General features: G+C 41.3%; 1 protein-coding gene across 1 annotated transcript; it reads left to right on the top strand.

The window, feature by feature from the left end:
* Positions 1-4,330: 4,330 nt before the first annotated feature.
* On the top strand, positions 4,331-6,995 carry LOC115171694 (parvalbumin beta 1). The gene is made up of 5 exons (XM_029728740.1): positions 4,331-4,453; positions 5,269-5,335; positions 5,515-5,647; positions 5,827-5,936; positions 6,685-6,995. The coding sequence occupies exons 2-5, from the start codon at positions 5,275-5,277 to the stop codon at positions 6,708-6,710; spliced, it is 330 nt and encodes a 109-aa protein (XP_029584600.1). The 5' UTR covers positions 4,331-4,453; positions 5,269-5,274; the 3' UTR covers positions 6,711-6,995.
* The last annotated feature ends 5,017 nt before the right edge of the window (positions 6,996-12,012 follow it).

Raw genomic sequence — 12,012 nt, 5'->3', positions numbered from 1 at the left:
GTCCTGTATGGGTGGGAGTATGGTACCTGTGATGTACTGGGCCGTCTTCAACACCTGCTGGAGGGCATTGCAGTCGAGAGCGGAGCAGTTTCCATACCAGACCTTCCAGGATCCAGTTGCAGAGGGTGGTTTCCAGACCCAGGGCCCTGAGTTTGGTGATGAGCTTGGAGGGAACAATTGTGTTGAATGCTGAATTGTAGTCAATGACCAGCATTCTCACATACTGTAGGTGTTCCTTTTGTCCAGGTGGGAGAGGGCCATATGGATAGCAATGGCATCTTCCGTGGATCTGTTGGATCAGTAGGCAAATTGGAGTGGGTCCAGTGGGCCTGGCCTGCTGGCCTTTGTGTGGGTCATGACCAACCTCTTGATGCACTTCATCATGATGGGGTGAGTGCAACAGGACGGTAGTCATTTAGGCATGTCACCTTGGTTTTCTTGGGGACTGGAATGATAGTGGTTGACTTGAAGCATGTGGTGACTACAGCCTGGGACAGAGACATGTTGAAGATGTCTGTGAAGATGCCTGCCAGCTGGTAAGAGCATGCTCTGAGGATGTGGCCGGGGATGATGTCTAGTCCTGCAGCTTTTTGAGTATTCCCTCTCTGGAGAGTTTTCCTCATGTCAGCCTCTGAGAGCATAAGCACCTGGTCGTCCTCAAACAAAAACCATGCCCCCAAGACTTTTAAAATCAAAATCATAATAAACCAGTCTGTCACTGACTTAAAAATAAAAAAAGTGATCAGCTGTGAACCAGCAGGGGCCGCCCTCTTGGATGGCTCAGTGTTGGTGGCCTCAAAGCGAGCATAGTATTTGTTGCGCTCATCGGGGAGAGAAGCATTAGTGGGAATCACACAGCTGGCTTTGCCTTTGTCGTCTGTAATAGCCTGTAGTCCTTGCCACTTGCGTTGTCTGTCACATTGTAATTCCTGTTTGTGTTTTCAAAACACTCCTGGAGTATTGAGTCTGCTCCGTCCATCCTTTGTCTCACCATTCTCTCTGTTGGTGGCTTCTTCTTCAGTAGGTTTTTGTATGCAGGGAGTAGAATCAGGGAGACATGATCTGATTGGGTGAAGTGGGGGTGGGGAATGACTCTGTACGCGTCCCAGATGTTTGGATACGTTTCACCTTTTTCTCCATGAAGTAATTCAACAATGTGTGTGCCGCCATCTTGTCTATTTCAAATCTTCTCATTGATCAAGACAGGTGAGTGTCATTCAACGCAACGCTTGATTTCCGAGTTGCGATTATGACATGCGGCACCTGAGAGAACGTTTGAAAAAGGTGGCGTCTTACACATTGTTGGATTACTTTATGGAGCAAAAAAAGGATTTAGTTTTATAATGGAGCATTTTCTAAATTCAAACGAACCACCTGCAACTAGACATGGAAGTTTAAAAGACGTGTTGTCTTCATGGTCGGGGATTGAGGAAGTATCACTAAGAAAATGTTGGTTGAAAATTCTCTGTGCAATGCATTACAGTAAGTAACAATCAGCCAGCTGGAACAGTAATAATGGTCTGACTAGCCAAAGTTTTATAAGCTACACTAAACCAACATCCCTCCCTCCCTCCATCATCTCTCTCTCTCTCAGGCTGTTCCTGTAGAACTTCTCTGCCGGCGCCAGAGTATTCACAGACAAAGAGACCAAGGTTTTCCTGGTAGCTGGGGACGAGGATGGTGATGGCAAGATTGGAGTTGACGGTAAGAGAACTTTAACCCAGCTCATCATGGTTGAGGGACACTGCAGGGATGATATGTTGGTGTACTGGTAACAAATAAATTGGACATGTAGCTGAGACCCAGAGTCTTTCCTGACCACATGACATTAACAAGGAAAAACAACACTAGAGGAGATTTGCTACATTGTGTTTATAAGAGCAAGAGGTTTTCATCTTTTTTTCAGTGCTACTACAACAGGTGGACACTGATTTTCTGATTTGTTGACTGCATAGTATTATTCAAACATGAACAATAAGGTCAATATTCTTGGTTGAGCATATTTTGCACAATACTAATGATAATTTTACTCTATCCACTTTTCACAGCGTTTCTTGCCCTTGTAAAGGCATAATTGTCCATTGACCAAGATCAACCGCTTTTCACAGAACCAGAACTCCTAGCAAGAATCACTAACTTTCAGCTGAATTCATATTTTTATTTATCAACTGCCTGCGGACTATATTTCTCAACATGGAGCACAATGTCCTTATAGTGTATTGTTAATGTTATTTGGATGTGTTATAATGATCTGAAAATGGCTTGTGCAAATTGTACAATCATATCTACACTTTCGAAAAAATAGTGAAAACCCAGTAATAAATACTATTTTGGTGTAAACATTGTCTTTTCAGCTTAGACTCTCGATGCTTTGGAAACCAATGTGGGGAGAAATAAGGCTGAGTTCCAGATCTATACTGTATGTGCTGTCTTGTGAACTCCTATGTCACTATCACACTAAGACAGCACAAACAGATCTGGGACTCAGGCTATAGGGGAACATTTGAGGAGATTTCAAATGTATCCTGTGTGTTTATCTATGAGGTCATTGCTAGTGTGAGGGGTTATGAGGGGAGAAAGAGAGAGAGAGAGAGAGAGAGAGACGTGCACCTGTTTTAATAATGCCCAGATCGGAGAGTGGAGTCCTGTAGGATTTGGACCAGGTCCTGGCATGCTTCTAGTGTGGGGGAAGTCCTTGGGCATCACTGGTATACTTCCTAAGGGATTTGCAGAGGATATATTTCACATTACTCTAATAGAGCCTTGCAGGTCTGCCAGCCTGCTGCCCCCTAATGGATTCTCCCTCTCTGGATGGCACTTCCACTTTGGTGAACAGGACAAAGTGCTGGAGAAAACTGACACTGCAACAGAATGGCCAAGAATAGCCTTGTGGCATTATGTTGAATCAAGGGGACATTTTAAATACATGTTAAATACAGTGTAACCAGTGTGTGGGGTTCCCTTATAAATACTTAAGGAGATGGTGGTATTTTCAGTCATGTCAGACTGTGTTTATCTGCATAATTTGTGAAAATGTGTGGCACATCTTGCAATTTATTTGTATGTTGTTTATTTTACATATACTTAAAAGTTACTTACAATAAATAATTTACAGTAGCTAACTTACAATTGTCCTATTATAGCTTATCTGAGAGAATGAATTCCATATCCTCTCATTTAACAGTCAAAACATGTACACAGACTGTGTTGAGCCAATCCGTGTATCACTGACCCCATTGGTGCAACATATTAACTACCCAACTAAGAAATGTATCCGTAATTCAACACGCAACACTTTTGCGACATAAGCGTGCCGCAATCAATTCATTTTCCAGACAGAAAAATAGGTGTCGTGATAGTTTATCCCCGCCCCCACCTCCAGTCAGAGATAGGACAGTGATGCCACCTGCAGAAAAAAAATATAATGTTCGCTATAAACTTTAACATACATTTGCTGTAAAATTGCGTAATGAACAGTTAAACATTATGGTGGAATGGTGCATTGTTTTCTATCCAATAGCCAATCCATGTGAAAGTAATAAACAGTATCTCGACGTTTGTTTTGGGTCATATTTTGCTTTATTTTCCAAGTACTCTGAGCGATATAAAGGGTAACAAAAAGATACAAATGCAAAGGACTTGAGCGTGCAGTATAGGCTAGACATGAAGTATAGTACAATTTACTGTAGGCTACGCCACATGATCGCATTACCTTTGTAGGTTTACAGAAGCGGCAGACACTTTTTGGCTATGCAGATTTAGTCCGGGATACACCAATGAATGTGCAAGATTATTGGGATCATGCGTAAATTTGCTTTCACGAGACATTGCGTGATACAATATTAGGCAATCTTAATAATATTGCAAGTAAATTGCTCTCATGTAAAATATTAAAAGTTTAGTGTAGCCTCATATCTTATAATATGAAAATATTAAATCATAAAAGCATATTTTCTCTAAACCAACACGGTTTACGCACATCCAATACTTCACCTTAATGCAATGAATGACTGGAAACTCTTTCAAAGACATTCAGAGTATCACAAAATCGTTTTAAACAGACCTCTCAAGTCCAGCATATTACATGAAGACCTCACCAATGACCGCGTTGATAGCATATCCATAGGCTACACGAACCTCTCAATATAAACGGTCGGAATCTTTTTAGCAACCGTCGATTCCATCCCTATCACTCAGCAGAACATATTCTTAGCAATGGGGGATATTATGGACTTTTTTCAAACGCACCTTTTAAGCATCTTCATTTATGAAACTTAAAATAGATCGGATCTCTTGCCAGTGGACAATCCCCCCACCCCCTCCGGTGTCGGTTACATTATGCCTCCAATTTCGGTTGAGTGAAAGTATATAAGGTCAGAAGTATCGATGGGAACATCACTCGCCGCAGTCGCCTGAAGTCTTCTCTATCAACCGTTCACCAAAGACGTCAGAGGTGAGTTTCAGTGCGGTGCGAAGGAAGTACAGGAACCCAGGATCCAGAAAATTGCAGCAGTATCCAGGCTTTTTCTGTACATTTTATCATATGCGCACTTTACAATTTACGTGGGACTGCAGGCCGTTGTGTCATCCAAAACACCCAAAGGCTGAGATTTTGTTTCCGTATTTTTGGGCTTTATTTGGACGCACCCCGGAGCGGGACGGATTTGGACAATTGCAAATGAGTTTCTCAGATGGAACGTTTGGAATGCAACAGCAACATCGTTATCAAATACCCACATGTGCAGTGGGCTGCCTTAACTATCAGGGCTTTCCTTTTGGGAACCACTAAACATGGTTCAATTGGATTTGATATGAATTCCCAAATTACAGCCAGTGGTTGAGACTGACACATTTGAGGGCAGCTTGACACATTTGATTTGATCTCATTGCGTTATAATCACACGGATGGTGAAAGGGGCTCTGCTATTATCAAAAGACCACCAGCCAAATGCTGGTAAACAGTGGCTGGTCGGTTTGAAATATTTGTTTGACATCCTGCGTAATGAAGTGGATGATCTATTTTAAATGAAATAAGATGCGTTGAGTCGTGCTGAAAGTTTGTTTGGTAGAAAGTCTGAGTTTTTGGTGATTTGTTCATATTTTGTATAATTATTTTTGTGCACTGGTATTGCACAATATAATAATAGTTACCTGGTAATAACCTCTCAAAACATGTTGTAGATTAAATGCAATGCTAAATACCGAACGTTGACATGCTAAATCAAAGTTGTATTAAAGTAACAATTTCTCCCTTTTTTCAACATTCAGCTCAAAATGGCCTGTGCCCATCTGTGCAAGGAGGCTGACATCAAAACCGCATTGGAAGCGTGCAAAGGTAGGCCCTAGTTTGTTTACTTCCCCCTCCACCTAAAAAGCCATTTCAACCCAATTATGTTGTATGATAAATGTGAAATTAGCAATATGAACACACGATTACCTCTCTAGGCTGTAGTTGCATTGTGTGTTACTTGCAGGTTACACAGTAGACATATATCCTTCATATTTGCGTTACAGCCGCCGACAGCTTCAACTTCAAGACCTTCTTCCACACGATTGGCTTTGCCTCGAAGTCCGCCGACGACGTCAAGAAGGCTTTCAAGGTCATTGACCAGGATGCAAGTGGCTTTATTGAGGTGGAGGAGCTGAAGTAAGAGCCATTCACCATTACAGTACAACTAACAGACAATTGATGAAATCAATGCAGGAGTCTGTCCACTTTATTCAATTGTATCGGTGCGCATGCGTTCTAAAAGTCAGTGTGCATCGGTGCATTGGCCTGCATACATTCAAATGAAACTAAACTAATATTTGTGTCTCTTTCTCCAGGCTGTTCCTTCAGAACTTTTGCCCCAAGGCCAGGGAACTTACCGATGCAGAGACAAAGGCTTTCCTCAAGGCTGGTGATGCCGATGGTGATGGCATGATTGGAATTGATGGTACGAAACGTAGCATACATGGTTAATCAATGCGTTAACCAATGTCACTTGCATACAGTGGTGTAAAGTACATAAGTAAAACTACTTTAAAGTACTACTTAAGTCGTTTTTTGGGGTTATCTGTACTTTACTATTTATATTTTAGACTACTTTCTCTTTTACTTCACTACATTCCTAAAGACAATAATGTACTTTTTACTCCATATATTTTCCTTAATACCCAAAAGTACTCGTTACATGTTGAGTGCTTAGCAGGACAGGAAAATTGTCCAATTGATGCACTTATCAAGAGAACACATGGTCATCCCTACTGCCTCTGATCTGGCAGACTCACTAAACACAAATTCATCTTTTGTGAAATTGATGTCTGAGTGTTGGAGTGTACCCCTGGCTATCTGTACATTTTAAATACAAGAAAATGGTACCATCTGCTTTGCTTAATATAAGGAATTTTAAATGATTTATACTTTTACTTTTGATACTTAAGTATATTTAGAACCAAATACTTTTAGACTTTTACTCAAGTAGTATTTTACTGGATAACTTTCACTTTTACTTGAGTAACTTTCTATTAAGGTATCTTTACTTTTACTCAAGTATGACAATTGGGTACTTTTTCCACCACTGCTTGAATATTAATAACGATGTTTATGATCTGGTGTCAATCTATATTAAGGCCTAAGATAAGAAAGTAAATGAATGTTATAAGACACTGGAAAGGGTTAATGTTTGTATTTTTCTTTTGCAGAGTTCGCTGTATTGGTTAAGCAATAAAGAGCAACTGACCAAGAACTCACCTGAAGGAACAATATTGCCCAAGACCTCCCCATTTCATCTGAATATAAATACTTTTTATACATTTACTTGCAAGAAGTTTCCTCCTGTGCGGCACACTGTCCAAAATGATGATTGTGAATGTAGCGCGGATGTGTTCATGTCTGATATGAATTTTGCTTACTGTAAAATCTATGATGCACTTTTCAGGAAAGGACGATAGATAAAAAATAATCAATATTCTTTTGGAATAAAAGGTCTTTGTATTATTTCCTATTTAATTAATCAAATGTGTTTATCTGAGTTCAGATGCCATTAGTTTAACTTCACACCCATAAAAGGAACCGGTTTATATGAACCGTAATTGAGAAAACGCCTGCCATTTTATTCGCTATAAATTATACATAATAATTCATGACACATAGTCTATTTGTCATGTTTTGCTGATTAAAAAAAAACAAGATGATCATTGTGCAAGTACAAGTTTACTCACAAAGGCGCACAGGCACACACAAACCGAGGTGTGTGTGAGAGAGAGAGAGAGAGAAAGAGAGAGAGAGAGAGCGAGAGAAAGACAGAGAGAGAGAGAGCGAGAGAGAAGGACAATAAAAGTAAATAAAATAAATATCAGCATGGCCAAGCACCAATTTAGTTTTTCCGCCCTCATATGAAAATAGGTAACATAAATGTTCTACTTAAACAATAGATTCATCCATAATTTACATCCTATCCTAGACTAGAGACAAGGATTGGGGGTTTAAGTGATTCCAATTATGTTTGATACAGTACCGTGGAGCAGTGGTTCCCAACCAGGGGTACTAGGACCCCTGGGGTACTAGGGCCCCTGGGGGTACTTGGCCTATCTACAGGGGGTACTTGAGAAGACTCATGAGACCATAGGCCTACTGGAAAAATGCACATGAGGGGGTACTCCAGGGGTTCTACGGGCAGAGCTAAATTCAGTTGGTGGTACATTAACCGAAAAAGGTTAGGAACCACTGCCTTAGAGTCTGCATACATACAGTATATATGGACAAAACACATACTTCAATATGTTTTCTAATGTTTTTAGTCAATCAAATGTATGTATAAAGCCCTCATCAAATGCGTCTCTATGGCTTGATGTGCGGTATTACAGTTGACCTACTGGCATTACTTAGCAGCCCCACATGGGAGTTTAGTCCATGCGTCGGCGTTATGAGTCCACTAGATGGTGGCAAACCCAAAGACAGTGAGTAATCTTCCCAAGGCAGCGTTTCGCCTAAATAGAGCCAGAGGTGCGTACTGAGGTGTATTCAGGGTAGTGAAATATAATATAATGAATATAATAATCATGAAAGCTGATAGGATTCCCTCGATAGGTTCCATTTCTATCTGAACGTTAACTGTAACGTTACACTCTCCTGAACAGGTACTGTGATTCTGATGGTTTGTCGGGACTGATGATTCATTGACAACTGTAACGTTTTAGCCAAACCTAACCCAACTACGGAAAGAAGTGACTTCGCGTAGCAGGTTAGGAGAACTAACGCAGCAGGTTAAGTTAATTAATGCATCAGGTTAGGAGAATTAACGTCATTAAAGGGTATGGGTTAGGTTTAGCTAAAATGCTACTTGTCAACAACTGTGATCCCCGACGCTACAACTAGATGAAGCTGTACTCCATCTAGCCACACAGAGCCACAACCGTAGAAACCATCAGTCCCGACAAACCATCAGTAGGCATATTATATAACACCGGCCCATGACTTATGTTTGAAGAGTCACATTAAAACGGAGAACGAACCATGAAACAACATCTCGTGCAGCTTTTTAAACCCATACACCCACAAAACGGGAACACTTAACTGATTTAGGCTACTATAACCATGTCAGGCAGAGCTGTCTGATTTAATAATTGTCTTTTGGTATTGGACATTTGGCGATATAGTTACACTGTCACGAGGAAAAAGCCAGTGCAAACAAACATAAAATAGCGCTAATAACATAGAAATATAATTTAGCACCACGGACAGCGGCTATCGGAAGTTGCGATCAGAAGTTTCAGGACCATGTTCAAAATGTAATGTAGTCATAATACACTGAAGTCAGAGAATTAATGCAGTTAGCCTATTATCTGGAACTGCGTATGATATGTCTACACAATTTGCTATATGATTAAACCTAACAAGCAACACACAACCGTTTCTTCCGTGGCAACGGAGCATCTCTAATCCGTTTCTGTTCGACACCGGATTAGCCTAGACAAATTACGACTATCCCGCCCTGGGACAATGAGAAGGCTTGCCCCTGCAGCCAACCCATGTCCGCACGTAAACTTGTAAGGAAAATTAGCAAATGTAAATTAATAAATTACCGGCCAGTAACCGTATAGGCGATGAGGTATCAGAATGGCGCATGACATCACCGCCTGTCGGTAAAGCGCACCGCTCGATCCGGTGTCCTCCTCAGTCTCTCTTTCACATACGACCATGGATAGGGAGAGCCTATTGAGTTTCCCCTGATGCATCTGCCGCTGGAGCCCCAAATCATAGAAAGAGGTTTCGGACATTGGACATGGAGACATTAGACGCGCGATTTCTCGTTTGTGCGCCCAGTCAGAAAATCTGATTTGAAAGGTCAGGCTGTGACTGAGCGACCTGCAGGAGTAGTTTTAATGATTTTAATTAAAAAACCTTGAATCAGTTAACTACATTTATATTAAAATGACCATAAAGTTGCCCAAAGGGAAATGTTTTCTCCTCATGCATACATGTTTGGAGAGTTAGTGGAAACGCAGAATATAGCCTACACACTATCCACACCAACTCTCCCACCAAATATACACCAGAATAAAACAGCAATATTAAACAGTGAAAATACAAGCCTAATACGTCCTAAAGGATCAGTGATCTAGCCTACTACTACTACTACTACTACTCTTTAAGCGCCCACTCGATCATTTCAGCAGTCATGCAATTAATTTATGCACAAAAAGTACAATACATGCAAATGTTTTAACCGTGGGGCTAGAACACTCAGTCTAAAGTTTCATTTTACTTGGAATATTCAGCCTACATATGCATGGTACGTTTAAATAAGGTTCACTTGACCTGTCCTTAAGCGACCTTTACCCATCTACTTTGCACAACACACTAACGCTTGCGGTCTGGGTAGGGCTCGCGCGGACGCTAGCTGATGCGCTCGACTGCTGCCTGCTTCCGCTGCTGAAGCTGTGGTCGGCAGGTGTCAAGTACTGTAGTCTATAAATCCCCACGCGCGCGCCGCGGTTATTCGCTGAATTGAACTGCTTGCAAGCTGGTGCTGGTCTATGATTGTTGTCTGCCTCCGGCTATAGGGGATATTTAGCGATATCCCTACCTCAAAGGGTGTCATATTTCTGGTTGAGCGGTGACACTTGTCATTAAACACGCCGAGAGAATTGTCAAAGCTAAATGTCAGACTTTTTTTTCCAAAACGTTAATGATGAGAATCATAACAGGATATGAATTTGATAAATAATTCGATTTATGCAGATATTGTATTTAAAAGGACACAAATCAGATGCCATCTGTATCATGGACTACATCCTATGCAGTGCACTCTCTCCCTAACACTAACACATGCACACCTTTACAGTGAGAAGTGAGCCCACATGTAGGTTGCACACCTTCAACTTTCCCCTTGTCCAATGATGAGTAATAGCTCTTCTCCACAGTCCAGAAGTAGGGTATCCTCCCAGGGATAGGGTTAATGCACTCTCTGCAGACCTCTCCGTTTACTTCCACATACACTGACATTGTTTAAGGGTTGTCCTCTGGAGGTATAGGCATTCTGCCAACGGTCACATTTTACAGGCTGCCCAAATGCAGGATTTCATTTCACTGCTTCAATAACACTGTGAAGAATTGCAAAGATAAGCATTGTTCTGAATGGATCACTCTGTTAGATCTCCTATCGCTATGGGTCGCCAGCAGCTACAGTGATGATACTGAAGTGTGACCATTTATATCTGAGGGATGGCCTGGGTGACCTCTCTCTCTCTCCATTCCCCAAAACTCTATTCCAACACAGATGCCTTAGGCAAATGTGTGCTTATGTGTGTTTATGTGTGCGTGCATGTGTGTATGGACCCTAATTGACATTAAAACATCATGCAGAATCAAGTGGGACATCGAAAAACAGGGTGACCTTGTGTCTTTTAATCAGAACGCTGGACAGTTCCATGATAGTTCAATATTTACTCCTGTCCGGCCTATAGTGTGAGAGAAGGTTAAATAAATCGTCATGATGACATTCCGTGATAGACAACCCCTGATGTGTGTGTATCTGTTGACTTTAGTATTAATAGATTTGGAGGGGATAATCTAACCCCATCTGGTGGGTCCAACAGAGTAGCAGGGAATGAAAAATGTGGTCTGTTTAAATCCAAATGAGGGCACATTTTTTGACAGATTTGCAGGGGATTTGGACCAGAGGGTTCATTCTCAGGGGGCTGTGGGCTACTATACCACACAATGACCACACTGTATCCCTCCACAACGATTTCAACATCCAATACCCACATACCCACTTATACACTTTATAATTTAATCTGGTTTATTGGAGCTTGACTTCTCCCTGAATGCAGTTTGCTTTCTCACTGAATGACCCTTTTCACTGAGGACAATATACTGTATGTGTGACACAAATACCAGCTCTGGGACTGCTTGTAGAGGGAGAGAGAGAGGATAGATGGAGAGGGGGGGAGACCGACAAACAGCGATTAGCCTTGATTACACCTTGCGCTAACATGTGGGTTTCATGATCTGATCAATATGATCCAATAACTATCTGATCAAAGTTTGTCGCGTCTACACATTTTAATAAAGGACTCTTATTCCTTCTTCCTTACCCAGCTTTCCCTCCACTGGGATCGCACTGTGAACAGACTAGCTGGTGCCTCCCTGTATGCAAATTATTTGACAGATATTCTTTCAAAATAATATGGATTTATTTACTGATGCAATAAGTCAATGGTGCTACCTGTCAATGATTTTAGAGGCCAGTACAATGCTGATTTCAGCTATTTTACCATGCAGATCTGTTTATACTTGATTGATTTCCAGACATAATGTGTGCCTGTCTTTTAATCATCCTGTGTAAAAATGTGGGCAAAATCGGAATGCGGACTTGATCAGGATAAAGGGTGCATGTTAGCACCAGGTATAAACAGGGCTAGAGAGACTGCACATTTTTGTACCATAGTACTGTATTATAATTCGAGAAGGGAAGGAGAGTGGGAGGAGGAGTGGGTTAGGTGTGGGTGGGAGGAGGGGATATA

This window comes from Salmo trutta, chromosome 32 (assembly GCF_901001165.1).
Source record: "Salmo trutta chromosome 32, fSalTru1.1, whole genome shotgun sequence".
NCBI classification, from domain to species: domain Eukaryota; kingdom Metazoa; phylum Chordata; class Actinopteri; order Salmoniformes; family Salmonidae; genus Salmo; species Salmo trutta.
The sequence above is the reverse complement of the archived record's forward strand: the minus strand, read 5'-3'. Positions and strand labels throughout refer to the sequence as shown.

Coding starts and splice junctions, on each gene's coding strand:
- LOC115171694 (XM_029728740.1), top strand. CDS start 5,275: ATGGCCTGTGCCCATCTGTGCAAGGAGGCTGACATCAAAACCGCATTG. Junction 5,336..5,514: donor CGCATTGGAAGCGTGCAAAG/GTAGGCCCTAGT, acceptor TTTGCGTTACAG/CCGCCGACAGCTTCAACTTC. Junction 5,937..6,684: donor TGGCATGATTGGAATTGATG/GTACGAAACGTA, acceptor TTTCTTTTGCAG/AGTTCGCTGTATTGGTTAAG.